The 15,631-nt window shown below is 36.8% G+C and overlaps 1 protein-coding gene across 2 annotated transcripts in view; it reads left to right on the top strand.

Annotated features, from left to right (window-relative positions):
- The window catches only part of LOC145688108 (KICSTOR complex protein SZT2-like), a 373,764-nt gene that overhangs the window by 199,600 nt on the left and 158,533 nt on the right, over positions 1–15,631 (top strand). For both annotated transcript variants that reach the window (XM_081761856.1, XM_081761857.1), the window contains exons 20-21: positions 6,368–6,510; positions 9,852–9,979. In XM_081761856.1, coding sequence (XP_081617982.1) covers positions 6,368–6,510; positions 9,852–9,979 — 271 coding nt within the window. The remainder of the gene's footprint in view (positions 1–6,367; positions 6,511–9,851; positions 9,980–15,631) is intronic.

Below are 15,631 nucleotides of genomic sequence, written 5' to 3'. Positions count from 1 at the left end.
CTTCCCTCCTCAAAACTCAAGTCCTTTAAAAACAATTGTCCAGTGTAGCAGTAGTTTTTATAGTACTAGTAATTGGTATTTTTGTTGTTGTTTTTATTTCCTGTAGTAGTATTATAGAATGCTTGTAGTAGTAGTAGGGGCAGTAGTAATTATAAAAATGGCATTACTTTTATTAGTAGTCTTGGTAGTGTACAATACTAAATATGTTCTATAAGGATATTGAAGGGTATAAAAACTTCTACACACTGTGTATGGCACAGGTATTCTTTTTTTTTTTTACAATTAGTAGTAGTATTTTTTTTTCTTTACAAAATATTGATATAATTTCCTTGTACATGAAAAGTAAGACAGTTTGATACCAAAAGAAAATGTTATCTTCGAAATTAGCCTACAAAAAGAAGTGATATCAAACAAAAAACATTCCTGTAAAAGAGCCAAGTACGAGTGGCCTTAAAAAGAATTGAAATCACAAAAATAGGCGCCAGGTTCTGGTGGACAACAGTTACAAACACTCACTGGTTCACTCCAAATTTAGATTTGAAACTTGGCTGTTGTCTGTATGGTTACCACTAGCTCACAATTATGTCAAACTACTTTATAATTTTCAACAGACAACATAGGCAGGTTTCAAATCTAAATTTGAAAGTGATTCCTTGAGGTTTGTAACTGTTGTTCACCAGAACTTGGCGCCATCCTTTCATATAGCAACTTGCGCGGTACTTCATTCATAGTTTCTAAGCAGGGGGTAGGGAGATTCATTCTCGAGATTAAAAAAAAAAAAATCGCATCGTGTTCCAATGTTATTCTGACGACAGCAAAATTACTTATTCGACATTAGAGTAAAATTCTTCCCCATTTTTTTTTATTCCCCCCAATTTTTTTTTTCTCGATGGCACAACTTGCGCCATTCATCCCTTCTGTGGGCGGCCCTTCTCTCTTAAAACGAACCAACCTTTCCTTTCATACGGCTACTTGCGCGGTACTTCATTCATCGAGTATCGAAGCAGGGGGTACGGGGGTTCACCCCGGAAAATTTTTGAAAATTAGCTTCTCAAAATCGTGTTTTAATGCTATTCCGACAGTAAAATTGCTAGTTCGAAAGTAGAGTAAAATCCCCCCCAAAATTTTTCTCAATGGCGCAACTTGCGCCATGCATCCCCCCTGTGGGCGGCCCTGCTGGAGGGCATCGTCTGCAAAGGAGACACCCCACCATTGACAATTTAAAGCATTCCTTGTTGACAGCAGTGGCGGAGATTTCCCTTCATGTAATCCGTTCCACAATAGACGAGTAACCACACAGACTGAGAGCCTGTGTCCGTGCAAATGGTGACCATTTCGAACTATGATTAGTGCTGCGTGTAGTGAATGCAGGTAAGAACAACATACACAAAGCAAAATTAAAATCTCTCTCATGATAGTTGCGTTATTCAGTTTTTCAGTTGTAACAGAATTTATGGTTAGACAAGGAATAGATACAGGGTGTCCCATAAGTCTGTTTACATTGGTCGTCTTGGTAACTAATGAAAAAATGATAAGAGAACAATGTCATTGAAAAGTATGTATTTTCAATCTAAAATGTTGGAATTTTCGGAATTGGGCCAACCGTTTGGTCTCTATACTGGTATAGCGCCCAATGGTAAAGAAAAATGCAGCGTTGCCACGTTTTTGTTGGACAACAATGAAGGAAAGGATGTGCAGTTTGAAGTATCCTGGACCAAGGAGAATAGAAGGGACACCCACAATAAAGAAAATGAAGAAGGATCACACGCGACGTCAATCCAAGGCAGTAGCGTCACCACCAGAAGGGGACAGGTACAAAAAGAAATTGAACTGAATTTATTCACGGAAAACTGGTATTAATTTCTAAGTGATGTCAACGAGACGAGACAAGAGGAAAATTGAATAAAATTAGAAAGGGCCTATATGCCAAAACTGTAAAACCAGAGTAAAGTCCATAAACGTAAATTATCGCAACACAAGTTAAACAGGTATTGCGACCATGTGAGTACTTTAAAAGAGAAGCAACAACTTTTAAGCTTGAAACTTTTTGCAAACGCATTCCGCTTGTACTAAGACAACTTTGAATGAAACAATTCAATTCTACTTACTGTGGTACTTAGCCGTCTCATTATTCAATTGTTGTCTTGTTTAGAATCAGAAGCGCCTGTATCGTCACGTTTCCAGACGAGTTGAAACGAGATAGGGTAATTGTCTCGTACCCAGCCAGTGGTGTGGGAGTAGTGTGCCTTCCTGCCACACGGCATTTGGATAGGTCAGACGTGCGCACGAACCCTACTCCGGCGGTCTCCTAACTAAGGTTTTTCCTGGTTTTCCTCAGTCCCCGAGTGCATGCCGGGATGGTTTCTTCTATCAGGCCAGTGCCGCTTTCTTATCCAGTCCAAGATTCACCTAAAGTGCCGATGTGACCCTGGAGTGAATGCCAAATCTCTCCTTGTGCATTTCCTTAAATAAATAAATAAAGTTTCACGGCTTGTGAGAATCAGTATTCATGCGCAGGTCTCATCTCAGCTCTCACGCAACAATTTTATAGAGGGAGTTCGGCTACAGACATGTAATTTGAAGTACTCACCAACTACCTCTAGAAAAATTGTTGCATGAGTGCTTTGGATTTTGAAACATAGATATTTAGATAGAGCACATACTAGTTCCTAAGTGAAGTCTTGACCTGACTGCGGTAGGTCCCATAGTTGGAGCTATGGGCCTTTAAAGTTCATTTTTTCATGTTTTTGGCAGCCTATAACTCCGAAAGGAAGCATTTATGCACCCAGGTTGGTCTATACTTTTTGTCTTATCTTGGTATCAGGAATCACCTCCCAAACGTTGTCGGTGTTGTTTTGAAACACCCTATATATATATATATATATATATATATATATATATATATATATATATATATATATATATATATATATATATATATATACAGGGTGGCCCAGAAGTAGGTATACAGTCCCGTAGTGATCAACTCATTGCTTTTTATGTCATTTCTTGTTATCCATCAGGCAGACTTGGTTTCTTTATTATTTGTTCTTAATGTCTTTTTACTTAAATCTTAAGCTCAGAACAGCCGAAGCAAATAAACCTATAAGCTAGAATGTTATACTTGATCAATGCAGGGATGTATACCTGCTTTTGGGTCACCTTGCATATATAAGATAAGAATGGATAGAATTAAGAATTAGTTTTCGAGCGGAAAACGAATGAGAAGGCATCAGAAATGAGGTGGGGTAGATAAGAACAGTTTTAGATATTATTGAGAAGAGGAAGAGAAACTGTTTGGGACATTGCCTAAGAAGAAATTATATAATGAGGAACGTGCTAGAGGGTATGGTGGTAGGAAAGAAAGGGAGGGGGTGACGGAGACTATAATTAATGGACGATATAAAAGCAGAAAGTTCATACGTGAAGGCGAAAAGGTTAGGGGAGGACCAGTGACGTAACAAAGGAGGGGGAAACTATGCTTGTGCCCCGGGCCCTCAATTGGGGAGCGCAAAACTGGGAAAATACTTATTTTTACTATAAGACAAGGAAATGGGTTTTGGCAAACTAAAAATCATAGAAAAGTACCTCAGAAACTTAACAGGACAACAACGACTCTCCAACCTTAGGATCATATCCATAGAGCTTAAGTTAGCTTCAAAGCTATCTTTTGAGGATATTGTAAAACCTTTTGCAGCCAAAAGAGCCCTCAAAGTTAAATTTTACTTTCACTTTTTTTCTGTTTTCATTTAGCTTACAGGGTTATTCCATATCAATTCAACACAGTGACTTAACCTCAACATCTTAAATTTTAATGAGATGTGGTACATAGATGCCCTCTAGGTAGACTAAGAAAACTACCAAATTTCAACTTTATATATCAACTAGTATTGAAGATAGGGCTATGTAAATTTCGGAAAAAATGCCCAAAATAGCATGTTCAATGTATTTTGAAATTGAAATTGTAGCTCACTTAATTCAGCTAGAAAGCTGGTTGAGGAGGTGTCAATTTACAGCATTTTTCATGCCCTTTCCTTTATTTTAGTTCAAGCACAACACAACAGGCTCTAGGCCCAATTATTGTGTTGTCTTTGACAACGAAATACATAATAATACAAAACAGTGAGATATACAAATAATTAAAAGAAATACACATTACAAAATAGACAATTTAAAAATACACATTTATATTGTCTTTAGCACATGTGCTCTTTATATGTCGTTCCCAAAACATGCCTGTTTAATTGTTCTTTTGTACACACTTTCCTGTAGTATACATCATAGAGGTTAATACAGAATTTTTTTTTCAATATCAAAATCAAAATTTTTCAAGAAGTACATATTTTAAAATTAATTCCACAATTTCAAAATGTATTGAACATGCTACTTTGGGCATTTTTTCAAACTTTACATAGCCCTATCTTCAATACCAGTCGATATATAAAGTTGAAATTTTGTATTTTTCTTAGTCTATATGAATACAGTAGTATCCCTGTGCAAAATTTCACGACAATCTGAGATGGTTAGATAAATTTTATTTTCAAATTGTGTTGATTTGACCTGGAACGGTTCTACATCGATTTAAGAGATTTGCAAAAATGTCCAAGTATAATTCTCGAGACAACAACTTGACTATGTGTCATAATTAAATATTCTATTCTAAAGCAACAGACTCTTGATTCATTCTACACATATGCACATCCTGATATAATTCCAAAAATATTGTAATTTGCAGTTATTATCAGTGGTAGAGCGTTCACCTCTGGTGCTTGGGGTCCCTGGTTCGATCCCAGTCCCCGCCAAGTGAACTTTGTGGTGGACAAACACCGTGTGCGTGGGTTTTCTCGGGGTTCTCCCGTTTCTCCCCACTTTCTTCATTCCACCATTTCATTCATCACTCATCATCACTGTCTCCTTTAGCCTAACCGGCATAACCGTGAGACGTAAAAATATTTCATTTCATTTTTGCAGTTATTATGACAAGACTATAAGAATATGTCAAGCATGCTACTCCCGGATTATTTGGCAATGAAATCTGTTATGTTTTGTATTAAAAATTAAATTATGTACTGCAATTTTGAAATAAAGCTTTACCACTGAAGAAAAAATGGAATAGGAGAATTACTGTGTGATGCCAATATCAGATGTAGTCAGGGAGCATTTTGGTTTGGTTGCTCAGGGGATGGGGTGCTAAGGCGAGTTCTTGCCTCGGGCGAAAACTAGCCTAGTTGCGTCGCTGCAGAGGACGTGAAACATGGAAGCTTCTCAGCTGTGGCAAGTGATCTGTCAGAATACCTATGATGATGATGAATATGATGTACAGTAGAATCACGCTAACTAAACTCTCGACATCTTGACACACAGTATAACTCGACAACCACTTATTTATTTATTTATTTTTTAAATCTCCAAATGATTTCTGGCGGTCAACCAGAATATTATCTTCGAAATAACAGGTCTGTTAATAGCTAGCTGTACAAACTTTGTAATAATTTCTGATATTACCTATAAGATACAAGCAAAGACGAAACACGTGTGAGACAGTCTAGCATCACGTGATGTTTTTCAATAAAGAACTAGTTATTTATTCAGTTTTGTATGTAAGTTTTTCTATTTTAAAAACTTTTAACAATTTTTTTATGGTATGTTGTACTTTTGTGTGTCCTATAATGTGCGAAAACTTTCAGTAGAATAATATACAATAAACTGTTATGAGTTGTGAATAACCCAACTTGACATAATCAGTAACTTGCCACTTTCTCTGTCCACATTAGGACGAGTTTGCGAAAGGCTGCTGGATTTCATTTTATATACATGTATACTTATACCGAGGGGTCACTGTAAGGTATTTGCTGCCTTGTTATAAAAGAAGTTCCTGTACTTTGAAGTCGAAACACCAGTTGGTAAAATTCTACGAATGTATACGATCTATTTATTACATTCTCCCGATTTTCCATAGTATTCCCTTGGGTTTTAATGAATTAAAACAGAATTATGCCACTTTGTTGGAAAATTTGATGTGGTTGTAAAATAATAATAATAATAATAATAATAATAATAATAATAATAACGAGATTTTCGCTCTTGGCTCCTTCGAATTCCTAAAGATCAATTGTCAGCTTTGTGTTTTCAAAATTGCTGCAGGTGAGCGTATTGTATTGTTACTGTTGTTCATTTTTTTTTAACTTGCGTGCAAATATGTACAGTCCAATCCTCTAAATTGCTTTGTTAAATCTGTAATTAGTTCTTACGTTATATTCAAAATAAATAAATAAATAGCGTTTAATGTCCTCCTATCATACATGAAAATGTATACTAATTGTTTACTCATGTATTTCAATAGAAACACTTTCTTTTCTTATTTCAGATGTCCAGTGTTGATGCTGAGTGCATTTCGTCTTTACTAGCTTTCGAGCATTTAAGTATTTTGTGCCAAAGTGAGAGAATTGCATCTCCAATAACAGCAACCTCTGTCCAAAGCCTTCAGGGAGGTGGACCGAGCTCTTGTAGGCAAGTTATATTGCTTGATTTATTTGCAGGGGTGTAGCCAGCAGGTTTGTGTAGGGGGGGCCGTCGTTTTTGAGGGGGGGGCAGCTACAAGGTACAAAGCCAAAAACAATGTGTTACTGCTAGTGTTTTTGAGGCCTGAAAGAAAGGACAATTTTGGTTTCCTTCTGGAAAACTAAAAACAGTATTTTAGCTGCTTTTTCTTCTTCTTCTTCTTCTTCTTCTTATTATTATTATTATTATTATTATTATTATTAATAATAATAATAATAATAATAATAATAATAATATCCATAAATTATATTCAAGATAGTTTTTATTATGCTTAATCAAGAACTACTACCCGGGACCAAACGCTATACTTTTGTGCATAACTATAAAGGTAACCAAGAAAGTTCTGTCCCTTTTCGTGGAGGTCTGTGTTCAATTGGACCTCACACCGTGAGTTGAATGCTAGTGGAGATAAGGCGAACGTCAGTTGTTGGTGTGGGTATATCCAACATACTACCTGGTTGTGGCAATTCAGACACACCGTGAACTTCCGTAAAGACAGAGGGAACATGGGACATCCACAGAGCGTCATAAGAGCATGTATGCTGAACGAGTTCAAATGGAGGTCAAACGGCGCTGTAGCGGGACAGAAGATATGCCAGACCTTTGGTGAGGATGTCGTGACGACGCGGACATTGCAGCGATGGTTTAACAAGTTTAAGAACGATGACGAAATACCCGAAGACACCACGTGCCAGAAGACCAACACATGTACAAAGAGGAACTGGGACTACAATTCAGTGTGTGGAGAAACCATTCGGCAGCACATCCATCAACTTGTGAAGCACTACAAGTTGGGTCGATGGGTCTCACATACTTTGACTCCGGGCCAGAAGGCAACGCGGCAGTCGCCTGTGTTTATTTACTGTTTCGGAGCCATTTCTGGACAGGGCGTTGATATGTGATAAAAAGTGTGTCCTATACGAAGCTCCACGGCGCCGTCATCATTGGTTAGCATCCCATGAACCGATTTCAAAACAGCCGAAACAGCACTGTACCAGAAGGAGGTCCTTCTGTGCGTTTGGTGCATCGTCCATCGGGAATTGCTACCAGCTGGTCAGAGTATCAATGCAACTGTGTAGTGTCAGCAGTTGAGCTGTGCTCAACAAAAACTCAAAACTCTGAGGCCATCACTTCTGAATTGCAAATTTGGTCCTCGTTTACGGGACAACGCTAAATCCCACGTGGCTAGGATGACTCAGGACACCATTTTCCGCCTTGGATGGGAAACAATATTGCAACCACTATATTCCCCGGGTATTGTACCGTCCGATTATCACCTGTTCCATTCTTTGGTCCGATTATCACCTTAGAGAACACCAGTTCAAATCTTTAGTAAAAGTCCAAAATGCACCTGATACTTTCTTCGTTTCACAGCCCACCAAGTTCTACCGCATTTGATTCCATGGCCTTCCAGAACGTTTTCAGAAGGTCGTCGATGTTGATGAGGACTATTTTTGATCTTCCAGGCTAGGTGACATATCGATGTTCGAAGGTGGTGGGTGAAAAAAAACAAAACTTTTCTTGGTTACCTTTATATTTAAATTTAAGCCCTATCTACACAAGATTAATTTTCTTTGAAATTTCACTTAATTTCTTTACGGTTTCCTGACAAAAATATTTATTTATTATTCGTGACTAACAAAACATAATTATTTTATTACACTGAGTAGAAATAATAGAGAGAGCGAATGAAATCCAAATTGAATAAAAGCATTGTTTCTCACCAAATTTTCCATCCTCTATGCCTTTTAACACACTTGTTAAAGCATACAAAAATATACTGTACTTACAAATCAGTTTAGTACCTTTGTTTTATGGCTGTATTTGTAGTACCTTGTTAAAACGTTTGTCTTCAAACTGTCAAATATAAATCGCAGTAAATTGTGTAATCTGCTGTCACAAAAAAGTATCCTATTTTTCGATTGGTGTAAGGAAGAGATACTATACTATTTGTCGATCGGTATGGAAAGACAATATTTCTCCATACTATTTTACCATAAATTATTAATTGTCAATAAACTTTGTTCCTTTTAAATGAATGAAGCTAGATAATTTTACTATGATGTTTTAAAAGCTGGTCATTTGGGGGGGCCAGGAAACCATTTGGGGGGCCTGGCCCCGATGGGCCCCCCTTGGCTACACCCCTGTTTTTTGATGCAATTTTATGAATAGAAAATAATTATATATGAAAAAGCATACGCAAATCAACATTTAGACGGAAAAGTTAAGTTACAAGCTATTGTTTGTTAATTTCAAATTTACATTCTCACTCTTAAGCCGGAAATTGACCATCATATTAACATCCATATGCATCAGAGTATTTTCACGTATTGGTGTTAAGAAAAAATGCTGTAGTAAATTAAGTCTTGCAAATCATTTTCCAGTCAGCCATAGCAAACTTGCCTTGATAGATACCAATAGATTAGCAAGGATTGTGGCTAGAATATACAGAAGTTTGTAATTCCGTAGAATATCTTGAAGCTGTAAATGTACTGACAATATTTTATGTGTGGAATCATGAACAGTAGTGTAAAGCAAGAATTACTACTTCAAAATATATATGCCACAATTAAAAGAAGTAAAATAGCTTCTTTCATGTCTGTATCAAGGTTAGAATTAAATCCCATAGAATTGTACTATCCTAAGTGTAGAATAGTTGAGAAGAATTCATCTCTTAAAAGACATTTGAATATATATAACAAATAAATGGAAAACAGTTCCAAAATAAAATAAATATAGCTAAAATTTGTCATAACATAATAGGTATCGAAATAATTCGGTATATCGGGTAATATTCGAAACATTGGGTAATAATTCCCAATCGATCTTCTGGTCAGTCAACATTACATTGCATTATTTATTTATTTATTTATTTATTTATTTAGCTGTGGTTAGAACAGTTAAAGTTAGAACAGGCTAAAACTAGGTAGTTCAATGCAGTTTTTTAGAATGTTTTATTTAGTGTTTTCCAAAGTTTTGAAATGTTTCTATTTGGATTTATTTTATTTAGTATTTGCAATGCTGAATCGCTGTGCGATTTTATTGTCCTAAGATACATATGTTCATTCAGAAACAGAATGCAATTACTCACTGTCAGATTTCTAAACGGGAGATCAGATCTTGTGCTCTTGTAATTCTTTTGTTCAGCACTTAGGTTACCGGATTAAACATGTATTCGAGTTTTAGATTTGTTTCCACATGTGGTTTCTGAAGCATGTTATATAATAATATAAACTTTGAAATATCCTTTCATTCGTTGTTCTGATTGAATGCATGTACGTGTATTTCAGAGATTCTGAATCACACACTTCAAAACTACCTCAGCAAAGGATACACTACATTCCATTTACGTTCGATATTATGAGACTTCTTCCTAAATGCCAACAAGCTGAACTGCTGTATTCTACTTTTGTGCAAGGTAAGTTTCAAATTGGTATTCGCGAAACTTTGCAGAAGTTGGTTTGTTTATTACAATATTTATGTAAATTTTTAAATATATATATATATATATATATATATATATATATATATATATATATTATATTATATTATATTATATTTCTCGACGAAAAACAATTAAATATTGATGAATATCAGTATAACAATAATCTATATATGTAAAATTGAAAATCACTATGTTTGTGACTCTAAACCTCCTGAACCACCCGATCGATGTCGATTAAATTTGTAACATGGATGAGGTTTGAGACTGGGCTGGTTTTAGGCTATTCACTTTGATGGTAGGTTGAAGGAGAGGGGTATAAAAAATAAATAAAACTTTAAAACTCCTGAACCACTCTACTGATCTTTACAAAATTTTCAACATAAATGAGGTTCAAGCCTGGGATCGTTTTTATGATTTAAATTTGACGGAACAACGTAGGGGAGGAGGAGGAGGGGGAGATATATAAAAATCAATTTATATAAGACTGAAAGTGACTATATTTGTAACTTAATAACTCTTGAACCATCCGACCGATCTCAATCAAATTTTCAAGATATACGAGGTTCGGATCTGGAAACACTTCTGTAATTTCACTTTAATGGTAGATCGTAGGGGAGGGGAGGGGGACGTATATATAAAAACTAATAAAACGTAATAACTTTTGAAACACCCAACCAATCTCGATCAAATTTTCAACATACATGAGAGTCGGGCCTTGGGTGTTTTTTATCATTTGACGAGCCAACCTAGGGGAGAGATATATGTAAAAAAAATGACTGCCTTTGTGACGTCATCACTCTTGAACCACCCGACCAATCTCATTCAAATTTTCAACGTACAAGAGTTTAGGGGCAGGGTTTACTTTAGGCTATTCACTTTGACGATGCAACGAGGGGAGAAGAGAAACTTAAAAATGATCAAAAATGACCTATATTAGTGTTGAATCCATAGTTTTCGGGGTCGATGAGAGAAACGGTGACACTTTTGATGCTGTTTCAATCCAAGTTCAGCCCTGATGGTTGGGAGGGGGAGGTACAACGTAGGGGAAGGGGATAAACATTTAAAAATGATGGAAAATGATTAATATTAGTGTCGAATCCTTAGTTTTAGGAGTAGCTGAGATTAACAGTGACAATTCTGATGCCGTGTGCCGCAGCACGGAGGAGGGGGCTATATATAATAATGATAAAAAATGACCAATATTAGTGTCTAATCCATACTTTTCGGGATCTCTCAGATGAACAGTGACATTTCCGATCCTTTTTAAATCCAAAATCAGCCCCGCCACTTGGAGGAGGGGGAGAAAGATATATATATATATATATATATATATATATATATATATATATATATATATAAATGATCGAAAATGACTACTATCAGTGTCGCATTTATAGTTTTCTGGGTCGTTTAGATGAACAGTGATACTTTCGAACCTGTTTAAGTTCAAATTCAAGCCCGCAACTTGGGAGAGGGAGAGATAATAAAATGATCGAAAATGACCGATATTAGTGCTTAATCCACATTTTTGGGGTCGCTTAGATGAACGGTGCCACTTCCGATGCCATGGAATGCAACATGAAGAATATATATATATACAAATGGTCAAAAATACCGATATTAGTGTTGAATATATAGTTCATGGGGTCGCCGAGATGAACAGTGACACTTCTGATGTTGTTTAAATCCAAATTCAGCCCAACATCTTAGGGGAGGGGGAAGGGAAATACATAAAACTGATCAAAAATAACCCTATTAGTGTCGAACCCATAGTTTATGGGGTCGCTGAGATCACCGGTGGCACTTCCGATCCCGTTTAAAACAAAATTCAGCCCCGCAACTTGGGAGAGGGGGAGATAATAAAATGATCGAAAATGACCAATATTAGTGTCGAATCCATGGTTTTCGGGGTGTACGAGATGATCAATGATCTTTCCGATGCCGTTTAAATCGATGCAATTAAAAACGAAAACAGCATATTTCAGAATGAGATACCGAGTTATGCATTTAAATTTTCATTTCAACCGAGCGAAGCGGGTAATACATGCTAGTGTCTTATAAAAATGATAAGTATTAAAGTTTACATTCTGGTTGAACTAGTTCCCTCGAAGCCTTCAGCTCACTGTTTTTTACTGGCTAAAACCGTGCTTAATTAAAAGTTCTAATTGATTACATTTAACTAGCTTTTTCTTTTAGTTTGCCTACCATCTAACTTGCGGTTACACAAAAATAATTTAAATCTGGGTACAGTTTTTAGTGGGAGCTTGCCGATAAAGATTGTTAAATGTTGCACTGTTCTAAAGCTGAATGGTAACAACTGTCTGTAGTTTATATATTGTATAGTATGCATATCTATGCTCATATATTGTATAGTATGTATATCTATGCTCATATTGTATAGTTACTAAATTATATTGTGCTTGGCATGCAAGAAATGCTTGTGGATTTGGTGTAGATTTACAATAATAGTTCGTCGCTGAAATGATAATTTTATGATTAAAATGAGTGATTGCATATGAAAGAGGACTTTATAATATGATCATTTCCACTGTCAGAGCACTTCTGCACAAGGTAGGTAATTTATTTTTTATGTTTACGAGCGTAGGGCTACTAGTGTAACATCAGGATCAAACTGTTGGTTTCATACAACTGTTAATATGTACAAGTACTTACTTAATAACAAGGAATAGTTTACTTGTGAGGTTGAATTCCTTTTTGGACTTTTTTTTTTTTTTTTTTTTTTTGTAATAGCTCAAACGATTTTCTTCATATTTCATAAATAAATAACGGATGATCCGCGCACATTAAAATGACAACATTAAGCAATATTACTCAATATTATTTGATATAGTATTATTTATTTCCACAACATATGCTCAGAATAGCTGCCCCGTTCATTAATGCAAGTACGAACTCGTTTTACCGTATAGGAGGTCACTTAGAGCACGTGTACTCTGATGTTGTTAATCTCATTTGTTATGTTCATCTTTAGTTCCTCATATATATGTGACCTGTTGTTACAGACCTTTAAGGTAACCCTACAGGAAGAAATGATGGGACTTTAAATCGTGTGATTGTGGGAGTCATAATCCTTTAGAGATGATACGCTTGCCAAAAATCTCGCACAAGAGATGTGTAATGTAGTTAGATGTATTACGTGTAACACTGTCCTGCTGGTACCAGCAATCACCTTCAACCTTATCAAGAAGCGCAATGATATCTTGGTGCACAACACTGTTCACTGTAATTTCAAAGATTATGGGGCTCACTATACGGCGACTTGATACGACACGCCAAACTTCAATTTTCTGAGAGTGTAAGGGGGTTTGTGTAACACGTGAGTATTTTCAGTTGACCAAATTTGAGAGTTTTGACTGTTCACGTAGCCACTAAAGTGAAAGCACGCCTCACCAATAAAGAGAACACGGTCAGCCTCTGGAATTCCCTGGTTGTCAACAAATGAAAGAAACCTCCTATAGTACACTGCGCTTTACTACGAACATGAAATGCACGAAGGTGTGACCTCTTCATTTCTGTCTTATCACTTCCGTATGAAATCTGAGAGTCCGCAAGCTTTTTGAGGACGAACGCTACATCACAATTTTAACCTCAGCCACTTTAGCACCAGTCAAAATGGGCGGTCTCCCGGTTCTATACTTGTCTGCAACAGATCTGTGTTCTCTAAAACGGGCGATTAATTTCGTAATGGTTAAATTGTTAGGCATTTACACACATGAGACCGCTCATTTTGACTGATTCATACGAAATTCGTCTGCAACACGTGCATAAGAATATTCACTCACAAAATAATGTCCAACAATTAAAAGTCTTTGCTCTCGGGTAAACAACATAGTAGTAATGGGGTGACTTGGCCTCACTTTTTGGCCCCTGGGTCCCTGCCTTAGGACCCATGGTCCCTGGCCCGGGGTCAATGACCTAGGGGTACCATGGCCCACCCCCTAAAATTTGGCAGGGGTACATAGGACCACCCCCAGGACCCATGGTCCCTGGCCCGTGTCAATGACCTAGGGGTACTTAGGACCACCCCTCTAGATTTTGGCAGGGGTACATAGGACCACCCCCCTTAAATTTTGGAAATTGCCAAATCTAAAAATTGGGTGTGGTAGCCTAGGACCACAGTATGTACCTCTATCAGTATTGGGTGTCTATGTCGTTCCCTTTCATGGGTAAAAAATTGCCAAAAATTCAAATTTCGGAGGTTTTTGACCTAATTTATCCCCTTGGATGAGGTATTATTACCCTATATGGTTATATGGGCGTATACAGGGATTCATTCCCTTTTATAAGACATGGGTATATTAATGCACCCCTTGAAATTTTTGGGAGGGGTACTTTGGCCCACCCCTTCAATTTTGGAAATTGCCCAATTTAAACATTGGGTATTATAGTACAGGACCCTAATATGTATTATGATAAATTTGGGTGGTCCACCTCGTTCCCTTCTAGGGGTACAAAATTGCCAAAATATAAACGTAAGCAATACGTAGTACCACGTGTTTGGTTTTTGGTCGATTTTATCCCCTTTGATGAGGTTATTATTCTATATATATAGTTATATGGTCATGTATAGGGGTCCATTACCTTTCATAAGATATGGGTATATTTGTGCACCCCGGGAGGGGTACTTTTGGCCCACCCCTTAAATTTTGGAAATTGCTCATTTTATATATTTGGTATTATAGTACGGGACCCTAACATGTATTATAATAAATTTGGGTGGTCCACTTCGTTCCCTTTTAGGGGTACAAAATTGCCAAATTTTAGTACAACCACGTGTTTGGTTTTTGGTTATTTTATTCCCTTGGATGAGGTCCTATTACCTTATATGGGTGTATACAGGTGTTTATTTCCTATTGTAAGACGTAGGTACATTTGTGCACCCCGGCAGGAGTGCCTTGGCCCACCCCTTAAATTTTAGAAATTGCCCAATTTAAACATTTGGTATAATAGTATAGAACCCTAATATAGATCACTATAAATTTCGGTGGTCTATCTCGTTCCCTTTTAGGGGTACAAAATTGCCAAAATATAAACGTAAGCATTACGTTGTACCACGTGTTTGGTTTTTGACCTAATTCATTTCCTTGGATGAGATCCTATTACCTTATATGGTTATATGACCATGTATAGGAGTCCATTCCCTATTATGAAACATAAGTACATATGTGCACCCCCGGGAATGGTACCTTGGCCCGCCCCTTAAGTTTTTAGAAATTGCCAAATTTAAACATTTGGTATCATAGTACTGGACCCTAATATATATTACTACAAAATTTGGGTGGTCCACCTCGTTCCCTTTTAGGGTGCATTTTGTTCCGCTTTAGGAGTGAACCTTGCAATCGTCCCGAGTTTGATTCTTGGAAATGTTGAATTTAACGTCCCCCGCGAAAACGGTGAGAGATGATAGGACGAAACATGAACTTACTTGACTGAGGATTGAAGCAGTGACCTCATACAGTAGAGAGACAAGCACTGAGCCATCGTACACGTGTGTTGATTACTATGCAATGGTCCCGAGTTTGATTCTTGGTGCTAGTGTTAGAAAAATTTAACGTCCCACTTGAAACGATGATGAGAAATGAGAAAACATCATAAACTTACTTG

This window comes from Thermobia domestica, chromosome 6 (assembly GCF_964235325.1).
Source record: "Thermobia domestica chromosome 6, izTheDome1.hap1.1, whole genome shotgun sequence".
Lineage (NCBI taxonomy): Eukaryota > Metazoa > Arthropoda > Insecta > Zygentoma > Lepismatidae > Thermobia > Thermobia domestica.
The sequence above is the reverse complement of the archived record's forward strand: the minus strand, read 5'-3'. Positions and strand labels throughout refer to the sequence as shown.